The sequence below is a fragment of the Platichthys flesus genome, chromosome 15 (assembly GCF_949316205.1).
Source record: "Platichthys flesus chromosome 15, fPlaFle2.1, whole genome shotgun sequence".
Classification (NCBI taxonomy): domain Eukaryota; kingdom Metazoa; phylum Chordata; class Actinopteri; order Pleuronectiformes; family Pleuronectidae; genus Platichthys; species Platichthys flesus.
In genome coordinates this window covers 7518563-7535883 of record NC_084959.1, presented here as the reverse complement: position 1 = coordinate 7535883, position 17321 = coordinate 7518563, and the positions used below count along the sequence as shown (strand labels likewise).

At 40.4% G+C, this 17321-nt stretch overlaps 1 protein-coding gene across 5 annotated transcripts in view; it reads left to right on the top strand.

Annotated features, from left to right (window-relative positions):
* Positions 1-15329, top strand: part of aff4 (AF4/FMR2 family, member 4) — a 32579-nt gene extending 17250 nt beyond the window's left edge. For 3 of the 5 annotated variants that reach the window (XM_062405645.1, XM_062405642.1, XM_062405640.1), the window contains 19 exons: positions 1987-2775; positions 3124-3162; positions 3325-3411; positions 3768-3795; positions 3886-3949; positions 4177-4269; positions 4796-4940; positions 5176-5932; positions 6083-6234; positions 6778-6863; positions 7179-7413; positions 7874-7971; positions 8309-8372; positions 9445-9581; positions 9900-9971; positions 10154-10247; positions 10408-10451; positions 10760-10995; positions 11535-15329. In XM_062405645.1, coding sequence (XP_062261629.1) covers positions 2026-2775; positions 3124-3162; positions 3325-3411; positions 3768-3795; positions 3886-3949; positions 4177-4269; positions 4796-4940; positions 5176-5932; positions 6083-6234; positions 6778-6863; positions 7179-7413; positions 7874-7971; positions 8309-8372; positions 9445-9581; positions 9900-9971; positions 10154-10247; positions 10408-10451; positions 10760-10995; positions 11535-11665 — 3312 coding nt within the window. In that variant the 5' untranslated portion in view covers positions 1987-2025 and the 3' untranslated portion in view covers positions 11666-15329. The remainder of the gene's footprint in view (positions 1-1986; positions 2776-3123; positions 3163-3324; positions 3412-3767; positions 3796-3885; positions 3950-4176; positions 4270-4795; positions 4941-5175; positions 5933-6082; positions 6235-6777; positions 6864-7178; positions 7414-7873; positions 7972-8308; positions 8373-9444; positions 9582-9899; positions 9972-10153; positions 10248-10407; positions 10452-10759; positions 10996-11534) is intronic. The other 2 variants (XM_062405641.1, XM_062405643.1) reach the window with 2 other exon arrangements.
* Positions 15330-17321: the final 1992 nt, after the last annotated feature.

The following is a 17321-nucleotide window of genomic DNA, read 5'->3' as shown; positions in this document are numbered from 1 at the left end:
TGTAGGCCAGCCAGCTCCCGGATCCTACCGCAGCCAGTATAATTGTAAAGAGGATTTGAGTTCTCTGTACTGGTCTAATCTTTGCCACTAACCAGATTTGAGCAGAGGTAAGTGGCTCCTCTCCTTAGTGAGGGCTACACATCAAAGCAGCATCGAGGAATGTGTCCTGACAGGTTGGGAATAGAAAGGGAACCAGAGGTGAGTGATGAGTGCTGGCCTGTGTGTTGTGGGCCACAACAAAGTCGAAGGTAAATAGCTGACATTGAAGAAGGAAAGGCATTGACCTTTTGCAAAGGAAGAAAGGCGTTTGCAGCAAATAGTTCTATTGTGCACATTCGTTCTGTTGTCAGAAATGTTTTTAAGAAAAGAAGAAGGAAGCACATTAGTATATCACGTGGAAAAAGCCAACTGTCTAAGTCACTGGCTCTTCTGCACTTTGTATCTCTTGTCTCCTGCTTGTCTGGGTGTTACGTAAGCCTCAGTTTGACTTTTTTTCTCCACCCCTCCTCCTCCTCTGTCATGCTCCACTAAGTGGAAGTTTACTGTGTGCTGCATTAAAGGCCATGTGTGCACGCAGCTGCAGCTGTGGCCTCCCAGATGTAGACCAGCAGAGCAGTACGATTTTTATGGTGCAGAGTTCACGCACTCGTTACTGAGATGCACAAAATTGTCTCTTGCCAATTCAAGTCACACAATATTAGATTTCTAAGGCTAATGCACATTTTTTTCCATCCAGGATCCTTCTAATGTGATTATCGAATAGGCCTTTTTATCAAATTATGCTAAGATCCAACTAAAGCCAGAAACCAAAAAAAGTTTTGAATAAAAAAAGAAACAACAGAAAACTGCATCAAGCTCATTCATGCTTTACCTTGCGCATGTTCAATTATATTAACCTTGTGCACTATTTGTTAAAGTCAGTCGAACAACGTGTTTTGTGAAAAGGCGTCACTGTACGTTTTGTTTTGTTCTGGTGGGTGTGTCAGAGGTGTTGCCTAGTAAGCACCAGGCGGGTGGTTTACCTTAACATTTTACTTTGTTTCGTCCAGGCTGAATGCAGCTCTGGCTTTGTGAGGGCATGTGCCAGAGAAGCTGCTAGGCTCACAGTATGCAAATCCGGAGAGTTGTCCCAGAAGTATCTGTCAGACTATGGACCGGTTCTTTCCAGTTCTGTCACTCTTAACAGGAAATTTAGATATGATGGCGATCATTGTTTGTTTCTTGTGAAGTAATGTTTGCCCGGAGGTCTTATACAATAATAATAAAGCTCGTCATTTCTGTTCTTCTTACAAAGGGAAACACATGGGAGCCATGCTGTGCTAGCAGGGGAAGTGCAATGCACATTATGACCAAGCTAGTTACATTACCCTGCCAATAGATAACGGCTTAAGTTTCTTCACCTTCTGTGTTAAGCTGTCAAAAGCATCAGAGGTCTGAGCCCACGTGTGAAACTGGATATTCAGCAGAGAATTCTGTCGCAGGCTGATTGCAAACCGCTCGACTGGGACACGTGACCTCAAAGTGATTGATTAACCCCACAGTTGCAACTATGGGTAGACCCTTATCTGCGACCACATATAGGTGTGGACTGATCTGGTCCCAGTTTGAACACACTTTGTGATTGACTGATCAGGCCTCTCTCCCAAGTTCAGTCATTTATTATTTGTAAAACTGGTGACGTTTGAGAGAAACTTCGTTCCTTGGGTTATAAATCTGCAACTCTGTGATGCTTGTTTTTGATAGTTTGACTGACTTAAGTGTTTTATGTAGGAGGGATTTTCTCAATTTTAAATATTTTTGATGGGAAGCAATTAACCTAAGTGAACTATTTTCTCTCCCACTCTGCTTCCCTTCTTTCCACTAATTTATCTTTTTAATACATTTTCTGTCGCTTCTCTCTCTGTTTCTCTTTCTGTTTTTTAATCATCTCTCTGTCCTCTGCCCCACCTCCTCCTCCTCTCCCCCCACCTCTGCTTCTCCCTTCAGACCAGCAAGGAAGATAAACTGTCCAGCCGTATTCAGAGCATGCTGGGCAATTACGACGAGATGAAAGAACCGATTGGTGACACACTTCCAAAGCTTAGCAGTAAACCTTCAAACAGCTCATCTTCCTCCGAGGAGAAGTCAGGCCCACCTTTGTTTGGGGACCAGCGTGGCAGCGGTGGCAGCAGCCAGAACAATAAGTGGACTCCTGTTGGTCCAGCAGGTGGATCCTCAGCCCAGTCCCAGAAACGCTCAGGACTCCAGGGTGGGCACGGCAGCCAGAGAAACAACGGAGGCAGTAGCAGCAGCAGTAGCCAAAGACACGGAGGAGAGGTGCGTGAAAAGAAATCGAGTAAACACAGCGGAGGGTCCGAGCACTCAAAGTCACACACGTCAAGTCCCGCCAAGGGCTCTTTGAGCTCCTCCAGCAGCAACAGCCACTCACGGAGCACCTTGTCCGCCGAGCAACACCACAGCAAGGAGCGCTACCGCTCTAAGTCCCCGCGAGACAGAGAGGCCAACTGGGACTCGCCCTCACGGGTTCACACCTCCTTCACTAGTGGACAGCACTCGAGTCAGGCCTTTCCCCCGTCTCTCATGTCCAAGCCCGGCTCCATGCTGCAGAAGCCCACGGCCTATGTGCGGCCTATGGACGGCCAGGAAACGGCAGAGCCCAAGAGCTCGCAAGCGGAAAGCTACAGCGTTCAGTCGCACAGCAGCACCATGGGAGAGATGAAGTCCAACGGCAAGGCCTCGCTTTCCAAACTCAAGATCCCCTCACAGCCTGTAGAGGTAAGGCTTCACCCACAGGCCCTCAATTTATAATTTATTCTCAACCCTGCAGCATATGTCCACTGCTCACATAAAGGGCGCACTGTGTGTTTATGTGGCCCTTAAGGCCTAAAGTTATAGTCCTGGAGCTTACATCAAGACTTTAAATGACAGAGCACAGTTAATTAATGGAGCAAATATTGATAATGATGTAGTAACTGCATTAAATTGCCTCACAGCATGTTACATGTGGTCTGACTGAACTTGTAGGGCTCATAAAATTCCTATAGAGTGACTCATGGTGCTTAAAATGGAAGCCACCTCTCACTGCTGCACTAACATCATGTTGTCTGATGTTTCTGTCTTCAGGGCCCCGGGGATGCCAACTGTGTCGATGAGATTCTGAAGGTATGCACATAATTATTTTTTTTTAAACACCCACCTTACATCATGAGCTTTAAGAGAAAACCCTGGCTATCTTGAGTCAATGAAAGCGCTTTTCACATTCACATATCTTTCAACTCATGTACCAATTTCCTTCTGTGTGTGTGTGTGATTTGTTTCTTTCAGGAAATGACTCAGTCGTGGCCCCCTCCGCTGACGGCCATTCACACCCCCTGCAAAACAGAGCCCTCCAAGTTTCCATTCCCTACCAAGGTCAGCCATGCATCAGTGTTAGTTGGTTGACTCAGACGATAGTGTGTCACAATTAATAAATGAAACTTTAATTTTTGGTTAATTTGTTTATATATATTTAATATATTTTTAATACTGCAGAATGACCTTACATAAAAACCAAACAAGCTTTGTTTGGTGGCTATAGAGATATGATGGATGATTGATAAATATTTGATCTGAAATAAGGTTAAAACACTTTTCTTACTGTTATGGTGTTACCTATATTAAGTTATGGCCCAAACTGAAAGAGAAAATTAAACAATGGTTCTTTTCACCATTGCAATTTCAAGGATGAGAAAAATTAAATAAATATATATATATTTTTTTTACCTCAGGACCCACACCCTTTTCCTGGTGGACACAGTGAGTATTAGACCCATTTTACATCCAAAACATGACACAATATACATGTATATATTTACATTGTGCTAATTGGTCTGTTTGTGTTTCCAGAACGAGGCAGTTCTTCCAAGAGCTCCAGCAGTCACCAGTCCAAAACTTGCGATGAACAGCCCACGTAAGTAATGTCTCCATTTCCCTCTTTACCTCCTTTTCCCCTCATCCTTTGTTTGTAGTTTTCCCAGACACCAGAGAGCAGGGCACAAGAATGACTATTTATAATAAATTAGGTACAACTAAAGTAACCAGACATGCTTAGGTAGACACATCCAGCACTCCCAGTCTGCAGCAATTACACTGCTGTAATAAAGTACAAAGATTTAATTATGCTTCATTATATCTCAGTATGCTCGAGGATGACCTGAAGCTGAGCAGCAGCGAAGATAGTGATGTAGAACAGGACCCTGCCAAGAATGCCTCAAGGAACACATCAGCAAGGTAAAGAACAGAGCATAGTAAATTTACCTGAAATTTGAATCCTACCTTTTTGCAGGAAGTATTGACTCAGTTTGAAGTTGTTGAGCTGTAGTGGTGTTTAGGCTCATTTTATTGAAAGGTGTTTGTTCTATTTTGATCGTTATCGTGAAAGAGATGGTTCACAAGTTGGATTGAAGCATTTTCCTCTGTCAGAAATTAAAGGATAGTATTGTCGCAGTTATATTGACCAACGATCTATTCACAGATATACAGTATTTAGCTTGCGTTTTAGGGTCTGGGTGCCCTTAAAACAAAAATGGAAACTTGCTGAAGTGTGAAATATTATGTTAATTTGTATGCTAACAAATTGAAAAAGTGGGTCCTTGTCGCATCAGTCGGGGGTTTTAGCTGGGTGTCTGTGGAGAGTGGTGTGGGATCTCTGCAAACATTTATTCAATGTGCTTTTTCCAATTGAGTTAATCCAAACGTGACTACACTTTTTGAACACAACATAATATTCTACGACTCCGTGTTTCTGTAACAACAGCAATAACAGTGAAGGAGCGGAGCCGTTGAGGGATGACTCCAGCAACCCCAGTGGCTCGGAGAGCAGCTCAGGCTCAGATAGCGAGAGCGAGAGCAGCTCGACGGACAGCGAGGCCAACGAGCCCCCGCGGCCGGTCTCTCCTGAAGTAATGATTTAACCATATCTATAGTAATGTTGTAGTTGGATATTCCTTTTAATTGGCTGTCAACAATTTTTCAGTGGTTCTAACACTGTCCCCTGATATCTAAATTTTGTGTTTTTCTCTTCCTGCAAGATTTTTTTTTTTTACCTTTCTATGTCTAAATAATTTTTTATAGATGTTTTTTTTTTTTCCTCAGCAAGACATTTCCTCACCTCCTCTTTGTTCTGCTCCCATTCAGCCTGAACAAGCCACGACCAACAAGTGGCAGCTGGACAACTGGTTCAAGAAGGTCAAGCAGTGCTCCCCAGCTTCTCCAGTGGACAACAATAGTGTTCCAACCAAGTACAAGAAAGAGGGCAGAGATAACGGCTCAGGACGCGGCTATGGTAGCCAGGGAGGGGGGTCTAAAGACTCAGTGACACCGACCCCAAGTAGAGACTTACGGGCAGCACAAAAGGGCGCGGATGGTGGCCGTGGCCGGCAAAAATCCCCCGCCCAGAGTGAGGGTGGCACGAATCCGAGAATCCGTGTAGGTAAAAAACAGCCCAAAAAATCTGAGAAGCCTCCAGTGGTAGAGGAACCCAAGGGAGGTCTGAGAGTGGAGAGTGAGCCAGCCCCAGAGATTCCTCCCCATCGGCCCAAAGCTGCTACGAAGGGTCTCCGCAAACCAAGTATCAAAAAAGAACCCAAGTCCTCACCGAGGCGCACAGCGGCTGCTGTCACCAGCACCGTGGACAAACGCAAGCCCAAGGCAGCCACCAAGACTCCCCAGAAGTCTCGTGAGTTTGTTGATACGGACTCTTCGTCGTCCGACTCTGAGGGGAACGAGAGCATCCCGTCCTCGTCGCAGACGCCCAAGTACACAGAGAGCATCAGGACCCCAGTTTGTGTGTTTTCTCCAATGGAAGAAAAAGAGCTGTTGTCTCCACTGAGTGACCCTGAGGAGCGTTATCCTGCGAGGCCACCTCAGCAGCAGGTTCTACTTGTGAAGATAGGTCAGTTGAAACTGCTCATTAGGCATTTAAGACATATAATATAATCAAATTTTCACTTTATTGTGTAGATGGAGTGCACAGTCCTCACACGTCTCTTTACTTTGGACCAAGTTAAACCCTACCCTTCCCTTTCCTTCCCATTTCCTGTAGATCTCACTTTGCTGTCGAGGATCCCAGGGCGGCCCTACAAGGATCCCGCAGAGATAAAAGTGGAGCGGGATGACTCTCTAGACAGGGACAGCAAAGATTTCAGTAAACAGCCCTCTGAGAAGATCTCCAGCAAGGCCAAGAGGAAACACAAGGTAGAACACTTTTTAGTGTTTTTTTCGCTAAAAATACATCTAACAATTGTTAAAATCATTTAAAAATAAAACTCACGAATAAGTGCTTTAACAAAAAAAACAAAAGTTTTTTCCAGCGTGACCTTGATGACTGAATGATTTATTAAGGTCCTTCTTGAGGGATGTTGTAATTGCACCACTTCAGTTTAGTCAGCATTTTTCTGAACAGGATGTGACTAACAATAACCTACAAACAGACTTTCATCAAAGTAACAAACTGCTTTGAGCCAAGGAACAATTGATTTAATTTTGGTTGTTGTTGTAGTCCAGCTCTGGAATTTGTCATTGCATGATTGTGCTGTTTTCCATTGAAAGTTGTGAAACTACCAGAGTAGCAGTCTAAAAGTTGCACTATTGTACTACAAGTCCTAAGAGATAAAAGTGCTTGACTATAGATTTGTACACGTCTTTAGATTAGTTCCCTTTTACACACACCAATAAATGTGAGCGTGTTTTTAATGTGTCTTTGCTTTAAAATGTCATGTGATCTTTGTATCTTTTTAGAACGACGAAGAAGGCGTCAAGACGGAGAGCAAGCGATGCAAGCTAGAGGAGAAGTCTCTAACCCATCATAAAAACAGCAGTAAAGAGTGAGTATTCTTTCTTTTACAATCTGGTAAGTATTAACGTTAACTCCTCTGTACAACAGGAACATCTGGCTCACTTGGTGTGATTTTAGAAAGATCTCTTTTCTTTCAGATCACAAATTCAACCTAGTTAAATTTAATTAACAATATAGGATCAGAGCCCAGACACGTGGCTTGTTTATTTCATCCAATACCCTTTCAAGCTGCACCTGAGTTTCAGTTTTTTGTTATTTATTTTTAAGTAATACTGCAGAAAGGTAAATTTAAGTAACATAACAAATGTTTGTATGACAATAACAAGGATTCATATCCCATCAGGTCTAAGAGGTCTTTGGAGAAGAAAGAGGAGCCAGCCCCCTCTCCATCCATGTCAGGTCCGCAGCGGACGCCCAAGCAAGAGCATCCGAGTCGGAAGAGGACGGTCAGCCAGTCCTCCACCTCTTTGTCTAGTGGGACAGGAAGTGGAAAGGAGGGGGGCCACAGCACGAAGGGCAACTCCAACTCCAGGCACAGAAAAGGGGAGGACAAGGGACGCAGCACACGCGATGGCAAGGTGGGTGTGAGTAACCTTAGGAGTCAGGAGTCTGCTGCTGTGGCGCTGAATACCTGGCAAACGCTGCAGATACTGTTAGGTGTGAGTGCAGCCTTTCATCATGTTTGCCAGCTGTGCAGTTTATTTCCCCTGGAGGAAATTGAGTAACAAAGCAAGCACTGAAAAAAGGAACTGGATGAACGTGTATGTATAATTAAAATATATATGTTTGAGGAACATTTAGATATTGTTAAAATCCCTAAGGATTCTAATAAGTATTTCCACTGTGTCAAACTGGAGGCTTATCACTGCAGTATATGGGTCTATACATTGTATATGCCCAATATCACAACGCAGTATATTTCAACCTTCCCAGTTTTCCACTTTCACCTTTTTCGCTGTTTTATCCGCCACTTCAAACACCTCAGCCCCTTTTTTCCCTCCTGAAACTTTATTCCCTTCTCGCTTACTGTCTCTGCAGGAGAAATCCTCAAAGGGCTGTGATAACCAGCTGGCTGTGCCTCCGCTCTCCACAGACGGCTCCAGGTCTCAGAGATCCAAGCTGGTGTTTGAGGACAGGTAAGCGGAGCTCTTTCCACTGTGGATAACCCCACAGTGGGACATGCAGAAAGGGCTGCTGTGGGGGAGCTAGAGTTGCCTTTGAATGCGTAAAACCGAGTGAGGCTGTGGAGGTCATGAATAGATGTGACTGTATGCAAGGTGGTGTGATTTCCATTTTAAAAGGTTCTCTGCTGGAAATCTTTGTCCTTTTCATGCTCGTAGAATAACAACACTTATTTTTTATCTTATTTCCTGAGTTTTATTTATAGGAATGTTTTGAAGGTGTAGTTTATTAAACGACAGTTTTATGAATAGTACTATTTCACTAATTGTATTTGTTTTGTTGTTTTTTTAGGGTCCATTCAGCAGATCACTACTTACAAGAGGCTAAGAAACTTAAACACAATGCAGATGCTCTGGTAAGAACAAAAGCCTATACTACTATATATACATAATTGAGATGTCACAGTGTGTTGTGCGTGCAGAACCCTGACAGACACACCTTAATGTAAAACTACATCCTGGTCAGATTTTACATGGAATTTAATGTTGCTTTTATCATGTTTCCTTTTATCGCTGAAATGTATGTGATCGTATAGTATTTTTTGTTCTGACTTGGAGGTTTGCCTCCGTTTCCATAGCACTCCCCCACACCCCCCCCCCCTCTCCCCCCTTTACCTATTTATGGTGTCTATATTTAACTGCTGTCTCTGGTATGAATGACTAACCTGAGGATTATCTAAAGACCAGTTGTACTACCTGGTATTTCCCGTCAAAAACATTTAAATACGGTATATTCAGTTGCTTATGTAAATACAAACGTTCCTTATGAAAACAGTTTATGCATAAAATTAGAGGGTTTCTGAAGAGTTGAACTGTCACTGTCTATTATATTGTCTTTGCCTTATATATAATTTTTTGCTATAATGGACCTGGATTACAACTGATTAACCCACACTGTTCCCCATTTGTCCAGAGCTGTTAAGTTAAACATTCACTTAAAATAAAGAGGCATGTATATAAACTAGATTGGCGTTCCTCCGCAAAGTCTTTATTAGAAATGTAACGGTAAAGAAGAGCAGTTCAAATTGTGGAAAAATGCCTTGTGTTGCACTGTTAAACAAACTGATCTGCCCCCTTAAACTGTATCCGCTCAATAATTCAATGGGTTCCTCCCACACACCGGCTCCATCCCTCCACTGAGGTTGGGGAAATCAGTTTAGTGGTTTTTGCTTAATTCTACTTACAATGAAACCAACATTAGTGAAAGACTAAATGTCTCAGCGGAGGTTATGAATTATGCGTTACTTTATGTAATCCACACACATCAGTTATGTAACAAACAGGACCAGAACCATCTCAGTGTCTCTCTACCACTGAAACAGATTAAAAAGGGAAAATGCGATATTGGACTTGTACACGCTCTCTAATTCAAGATAAAACGGTAACGATGGTTTCAGATTTATGATGTCCCTGATTCCTCATTTACAGTTGGATCGTTTCGAGAAGGCAGTTTACTACCTGGACGCTGTGGTGTCTTTCGTTGAATGTGGTAACGCTTTGGAGAAGAGTGCCCAAGAGTCCAAGTCTCCCTTCCCTATGTATGCTGAAACTGTGGAGCTTATCAAGTAAGGACAAACCCCAATACATATGTTCATCACTGTCACACAATTTAAAATTTAAAGGGGAAGTTCAGTTTTTAAATGACCCCTGGAATTAGACTCAAGGGGCCATTAGCTGCTATTAACACTACACAAAATGATAGTCATTGGTTGAGTTATGATGTGAGTAATTTAGGCACTAGGTTCTAACAAGAAGTAAATAAAAAAGTATCTCCTGTCCTGTGTATTAAATGTACCTACTAATGACTATAAAAATATTTCTATACCAACTGCAATTGTTGATTCTTGTAGAAATTAAGTTTTTTTTTTTACCTCTGCTTTCAGATACACTATGAAGTTAAAAAGCTATATGGCCCCAGATGCTACTTCAGCAGACAAGAGGCTAGCTGTGCTATGGTAAGTGTGCTGACTGACATCAGGTGATGGATTTCCATTTGATGTGGTTTACGTGTTGCTTGTCTTTAAGCTGTGACTCAAAATCACTTCTTTTTAATAAAGACATATCCGACTCATGTCCGGTTCATTGCTTTCTTCTTGCAAAGCTGTAAATCAATACATGTACTTATTTCTCTCTCCAGCTTACGATGCCAGTCCCTCCTGTACCTGCGGTTATTCAAGCTGAGGAAAGACAGTGCACTCAAATACTCCAAAACACTCACAGAGCACTTAAAGGTATATTTGTCCTCAAGAAGCTTGACTCAAGTTTTGCTTGGCAAACTCTCAGAACAACAGGAAGGCAATATGAATTCCATAAATATGGTTATCCTCTGTGAATGTGTAACCTGCTCCTTGACTGTGTACATAATGTTCTCTCCCTCATTTTGTTTGACAGAACTCTCTGAGTAACACCCAGGCTCCCTCTCCTGGATTGGGAAAGTAAGTCATGTCCTATGTCCTGCTCTGCTGTTAAAGTGTTTTCCACACATGTCTTTAAATGTTGAGGAACTGAGTCATATTTGTTCGTCATTTTAGGTTATGAGAATTTCTCTCAATGGAAGAAAACACTTGAAATACTCTTTTTTTTTTTTTTTTTTAATTAGCATCTTTGCTGATACCTTTCGACCTGCTTAAATTGTCTTGTTATGAAGAACAACAGGAAGTTGCTGAGTCATACAGTGCGGCAATGGTTTTCAGTTTGTTTTCAGTTTGCTTAAATACCATGTTATGTCTGTGTCCTGATGCAGTAAGGCAGCGGGTATGCCCTCTCCAGTGTCTCCCAAACTGTCCCCGGGCACGGCCGGCGGCTACTCGTCAGTCAGCAGCAGTAGCAGCGCCAGCTCGTCTGTGACCATACCTCAGCGTATCCACCAGATGGCCGCCAGCTACGTTCAGGTCACCTCCAACTTCCTGTACGCCACTGAGGTCTGGGACCAGGCTGAGCAGCTTTCTAAGGAGCAGAAAGGTGAACTTAAGAAAATAGGTATTTAAATTTCTTTTGTTTTGTCATGAAGATATGTTTGAATGGAAAAGTTGTATTAATGTTGGATGTAAAAAAACATGTATAAGCTCCTGCAGCTTACATATACACTGTCAATTACTTACTGCATTCACATTATCTCATTTGCATATTGGTGGCATATTGGTTTTCTATTCCTTTTTGTTGCCGAAGCGTGACTCGAAAAACATGACACTAAATTTCACCAATTCCTGGACTTAAGTCCACTGAATATGCTTGAATATGAATTATTTGCTGGGAAATGGGTGATATGTCTATCTTACTAAAAAGGGAAAATATAATCTAGGTTCACTGCCAACATTTTATGGGTTCTTTCTTGGCCCGTGTCTCATCCTTCCAGCAAGTTGGGATGAAATCCATTTGGTAGTTTTTTGCGTAATCCTGCTAGCAACCAACCAAACTAAACACAACCTCCTTAGCAGAGGTAATTGTTTTAAAAAGTGAACAGATGAAATGATATTAAATATACTTAAGGTCATATTCTCTCTATTGCTTTTTCCCAGACTTTTTCCTGGAGTTGGACAAGGTGATGGGTCCTCTTATCTTCAACACCAGCAGCATGACAGAACTGGTGCGTTACACACGGCAGGGCCTCCACTGGCTGCGCCTGGACGCAAAGGCTATTCCCCAGTGAGGACTCGCTCCCTGCTCGCTGCTTCCAGACACACCCACCACCTCAGCCTCTAGTGCTCAGCAGCGTGTGCTCAAAGGCACATGCATACCCTCAACAACATAAATACAAACAATTATGAACTGTATGCACACACACACAAACACACACACACACACACACAGTCCACCTCTGGTCCTCCATGTACACACAGGTGAAGAACTTCTCAGACATATCTCCAACACTGTGTCCATTTTCTACACCAGCTTGCCAAAAACACTGAGCAATTTAGAAACATCTCACACCTTCGACGGCACCGCACAGGGAGAAGCATCAAAATCTGCAACACGGGGAGAAATACGAGCTTATCGCCATACGTCATATATCGGCATTCTTATGAAACCTTTGAAGTGTTTTTATCTCTTCGGCATGGAAGTGCTAGACAAATTATTTATTATCAATACACTAAAAATGGGGTTTTGGTTTTTAGGCTACTTTGGCTTTTAACTTTTTCTTTACTTTGTTTCACCAAAGTACCTCCCATGAACACCAAAGGTGCTTTAAAATGAAGGTTTCTCTTTATCATTTTTGTGCCTTGTATGTGAGCTACAGGAAAGCAAATGGTCACTCGTCATACCTGAATAAATTATTTTTTATTTCCCTTTTTATTTTTTGCTGTAGCCACAGTTGTCATGTTATGTATTTTAAACTTTTAACTATCAAGGGAAGCTGGCAACGTTAACGTTTTTAATCGAACATATTAATCAAGCTGCCATTTTGATTGATCTTCCCATCAAATCCCAATGGTTAATCAGAGCATGCCCACTGGTTAAAGGACTTTAGGAAGGGCTACTGCAGCAGACTAAAACTTCTGACACAAACATACACAAGCGAATGAGGTGTCATTTTATATTTCAGAACCATGAATTTATTTTTGCCCTTTGGTCCAGTTGGCTGTAAGGAGCAACCTGGCCTCTAGGGGCTGCTAGTGGGGCTTTTAGACTCCAGGCCTTAATAAAATTGTTCACTCTCTACATGAGATGTTCTACTTATTTGAAGCGCAACCATACAAGCATCTTCCCATGACATGTTTTTTTAACCCTCGTAGCAACTTTGTCCACCAAGCAGTTTCCTCGAGGAACCGTCACTTCCAGTCAGTGTTATTTTTTTCTTTTTGATCCCCTTGTTTGCTCAGAGTGCATTTTCCTAAGGAACAGCAGGGAGTGTCTATAAGTATTGAAGATCGTATCCAGTTATTTATACAATGCAGTTAGTCACATCCTAGTTTCTAAAGCCTGGGAACGTGTGAACACTAATTCGGCACAAGGAAAGCAAATGAATCGGAAATGAAATGTGCTCTTTAGAGAGGCAAACATATTAGTGATGCAGATTAGCAATGTTGCATTTATTGAACAAAGAGTTTTAAATCTACGATTATATATTTCAAGTATAACGGCCAAAATAGATTTTATTTATATACCAAGCAGTTTTTTTTTCTTCTGCCAGACGTCTGATGTTTCAAATGCATACGTTTAAACAGGGTTGAGCAGGGGTTATAAGATGCAATGTATTGTATATGTAATAGTCGCTATTTAAATTTTAAAGACCTTAATCATGCCTGTATTACGAGACCGTAGATGAGAAATGCCAGTTATTGTTGAATTTGTTCAGCAGGTGGGGGAGACACAACAGAGTAACTGTGAGTGCCCACTGTCCAGATAAGAACATTTCTGTTATTTAAAATTCTGGATGAATGAAGACATTTTGGTGTTTGATGGTCAGCGACACAAGGGACTGTCAGATTATATTGGATCCCACTTCCTACAGAAACATGCTGGAAATATTAAGCCTGGACCAAGTAGTATTCTTGGAAACTATTAATGGCTGATTTTGTTTTAGACGATTTAAGGACAAGACAGTTAAAGAGTGATCGTCCTTAACTCTCTTGCACTTTTCTTCTATTTTAAATCATATTTGGTGTTTAGTTTTTTTGATTAGTTTTTTAATGGACACCATAGTTTTCATCTCGGCAAAACAATATCTTTAGCATCACTCTGTGGCCCAGGTTTCACCTTTTTTCCATTGTTGCGTTTTTGTATTTTCTCTCCTTCACCGGCTCCCTGGCCTTTATTGTTGGAGGGGATACTGTTATTTCCTCTTGCACTTGAAAAGGAGAAAGTCAGAGGAGGTATTATTTTAATCTATGCAGGATTTTTACAAAAAATTGTCTTGTTTCTGTGGAAAAAAACAACAAATATTTAGGCTTGGGACTCCCCCCCCCTCTCTTTTTTTCTGCCTCAGTGAGAAACCTGTTATACTCAAGAGTCCAATGCCTTTAGCTTTTGCAATTTTGTGTACTGGTTTAGTATATATGTATATAGATCTGTTTTTATAACCAAACACCAATGGCTTGAGCCATTTTGTACTAAAAGCTGGAGGCCACTTTTCTCATAGGAATTCCTCTGTGGGTTTTGCCAGCCCCATCAATGTCTTCATACACTGGTACACTTTGTAAGTACAGGTCCGCGCCTCTTATAGTCAATTGTACAAATTTAGCATTAGAATTATTTTTAACTGTTTGCTACTCACACTTATTTATTTTTCTGCCCCTTTGCTTAATGTTTTTTTTTTTTTCTATTTTTGCCTTTTTAAGGACTACCATTTTATGAGATAGGAAGATGTACATGTACTGGGGTTGTTGATGATGAGATTTCATTGTAAGTAGTAATTAATATTAATTCTAACTTTAAAGAATCCAGGGTAAGATGTTTTTTTTTTTTTTTTTTTTTTTGACATTCAGTAGGAAGATGTTAACACTTGCATGTTTCTATTTAAATACAAATGTATAAATTGTAAATATAACATTTCTTTAAGGGTGAATTTCTACTACAGGTTGACATTTTTATTGAATTTAAAAATCCTGTAAATACATTTTGTGAGATACTTTACGCACATGTTTTTTTTTTTTTCTCTCTGTGGGCTTTTCTGTTCTCTTCTTCCAAGTTGTTTCAGATGACATCCCAGTCTCTTAATGCTGTTTATCAATTTGATTTCTCTTCCTTTTTTTTTTTTTCCCTTACTGTGCTCGTGCACCTGTCTTCTGCTTCACTGTCTCTCAGTATCACGTAACACCACATAATCATTATCGTCTCTAGATCCAAGTGCGAATATTTTGTCTTCTCTGTATTTGATATGGAGGCGTGTACTTTTCATGAAATGTATATTGTCGCTCTCACGGGACGGATGGATGACGTGTACAGTCTGTCGTGTCTGTTTGTTCCTCACGAGAGATGTATTTACTACGTGTCCCTTTTGAACAATTGGTCCAACATGTCTTTTTGAAACAGAGGTATTTCTCTACACATCGAAACAGTTGTAGCAGTTTATACAATATGTTGTATGACGCCATTGTTTTTCTAAAAGTCCTCTCCAAGGTGAGACCTGCAGCATACACTATGTACAATAGTCAAAATTCGATTAGTTTTAAGAAAAAGTGACGATAGAGATACTATATATGATCGATGCAATATGATTAAAGGTACTCCATTGAGTTTGATCTTCAAACTTAGGTTATGTAATTTAAAAGCATTCTTGTGAAGTGAGTATTAATTGTGACTAATGAGAGTCTGTCCTGAATATTCTTTGTATTTTGCCGTATTGAGAATAAAATATATATGGATATGTTTAATGGAGTTGTATTTATTCAGTCTGTGGTGGCTCAAACAATAGCCATAAAACCTTTGAAACATTATTTTTGTAACCAAGATATACTCCTATGAAAGATGTTGAAACAAAAGGTAAAATCATGAAACCTAGAAATAAGCAAGTGTGAAAGAAGCAGTACATATAGATCACTGAGTGGCTAATCAAGATGACTTACTTTCTATGGTTTTCCAAACTGTGATTGGGTATGTGACTATGAAATGTACATAGGCAACGAGATCTAAACATTTTGTGGATAAAGACTGAAAAAAAAAGAAAAAACTAAGTCAGTTACAAGCACTTCTGTCTTATTGTTAAATTTGCCTTTTAGAAGCACATGTCAAAATTAAGTAAACCTCCAAATCGATGGCCAAGTAGAGGTGCATTGATTTATAAAAACAGCTTAAATAGAAAAACAGTAAATGTTCAACATGTAATTTTTAATACATGGATATCTGTTGTTGCTCAGCAAAGTGTGTGATGTACAACACAGTTGGCTGCTGTCAACCGTCCAGGCCTGTGAATAAATGTCCACCAAGTGGTCACGTGCTGCTATTGACCCTGCTGTCATCCCGTCAGTTCGGTGGTGCTCTGTTAATCTTTCTGTGCGTGAAGCGAAGGTATTCAAAGTAGTTTACATAGCTTTGCATTGCAGAGCCTCTTAGAAATGATTAGCTGCTTTCAATCCACATTGTGCTGCCCCCAGAACATTAACTCTCCAGAGGACTTTGTTTCATTGTCACGTTGCTTTTCCACATTTTATTCAGAGTTTGTTCTATATTAGGTTTTTATTTGTGATTATCATGATGACCATTTCTTTAGTGACAGTTTCAATTTCGAATCAAAGAGCTAACTTCTACTTCAGTTAAGTACACCTCAAATACTCTTCTTCATTTCAGAGAGAAATACTGCACTTTAAAAAAATGTTAACTTTAAAATACTTTTTAACAAGATTTCAAACTGAATGATTTACTTATTAAATACAAAGCATTGGTTTAAATTAAACAACTCAGTGAAACATGAAGTTGTTAAATTTAGCTCCACCTTGAACAAAAGAAAAAATTACCACATGGATAATGATAAACCAAGAGGACTTTTACTTGTAATGGAGTATACTTTTAAGGTTGGTATTTCTATTATTACTAAGTAGGGAGATGTGACTGCATTTACTCAAGAACTGTTTCCTAAGTATCATTTGGAGGTACTTGTACTTTACGTATTTTCTTTTCATGCCACAATAGTACTTCTCCATATTTCAGTGGGAAATAGTATTTGTTTGACTCTTTTATATACATTTTAACAGCTTAGGTTTAGATACTTATGTGTAAAACGTACAAACAGTGGATACAAATTTTGTTTTTTTATACAATAAATGACAACAAAGTGGGTCAATTGACAGTAAAATGAACCTGCCACTACTTTGTTGATTAACTTTTAATAATTTTTCATGCAACGCTGCAGCATTTTTTTAGTCGGAATAAACACGTTGGCCCTTGCTCGTTGCAACAGGCGTTTCTCAATAGTTTCTGAATCAGAGCAAACCAAACAATAAGTTGATTAATCAGCTGATTAATCCATGCTGAAAATAATCACAAGAAGCAGGCCTATACGGAGTGGTTTATCGTGATCTTTATTAAGCTTTGCTCGGCTTGGTTTTTCCTGAACATTGTTGGACATTTTAGAATCACTTGTCAACTTCACTCCTTGATCAGTGAAGCTGAATTGTAATCCAGCTGTCAGGCATTAAGTACTTTTACTGCAGTAAATATTTTAAATACTTCCTCTTGATTAAAGCTGAGTTTACTATAAAACATTTTTTGCTTGTGTAATATTTTTCTGGGATGGCTAGAAAGGAGCCTCTGACCCAAGCATTTCGTTGCCTGCGACTGCTGAATGTAATTTTTGTGCACATGATAAATAAAGTCTTGAATCTTGAATTGAACTTTAACTCTTTCCTCTAATCAGTGTTGTAGATACT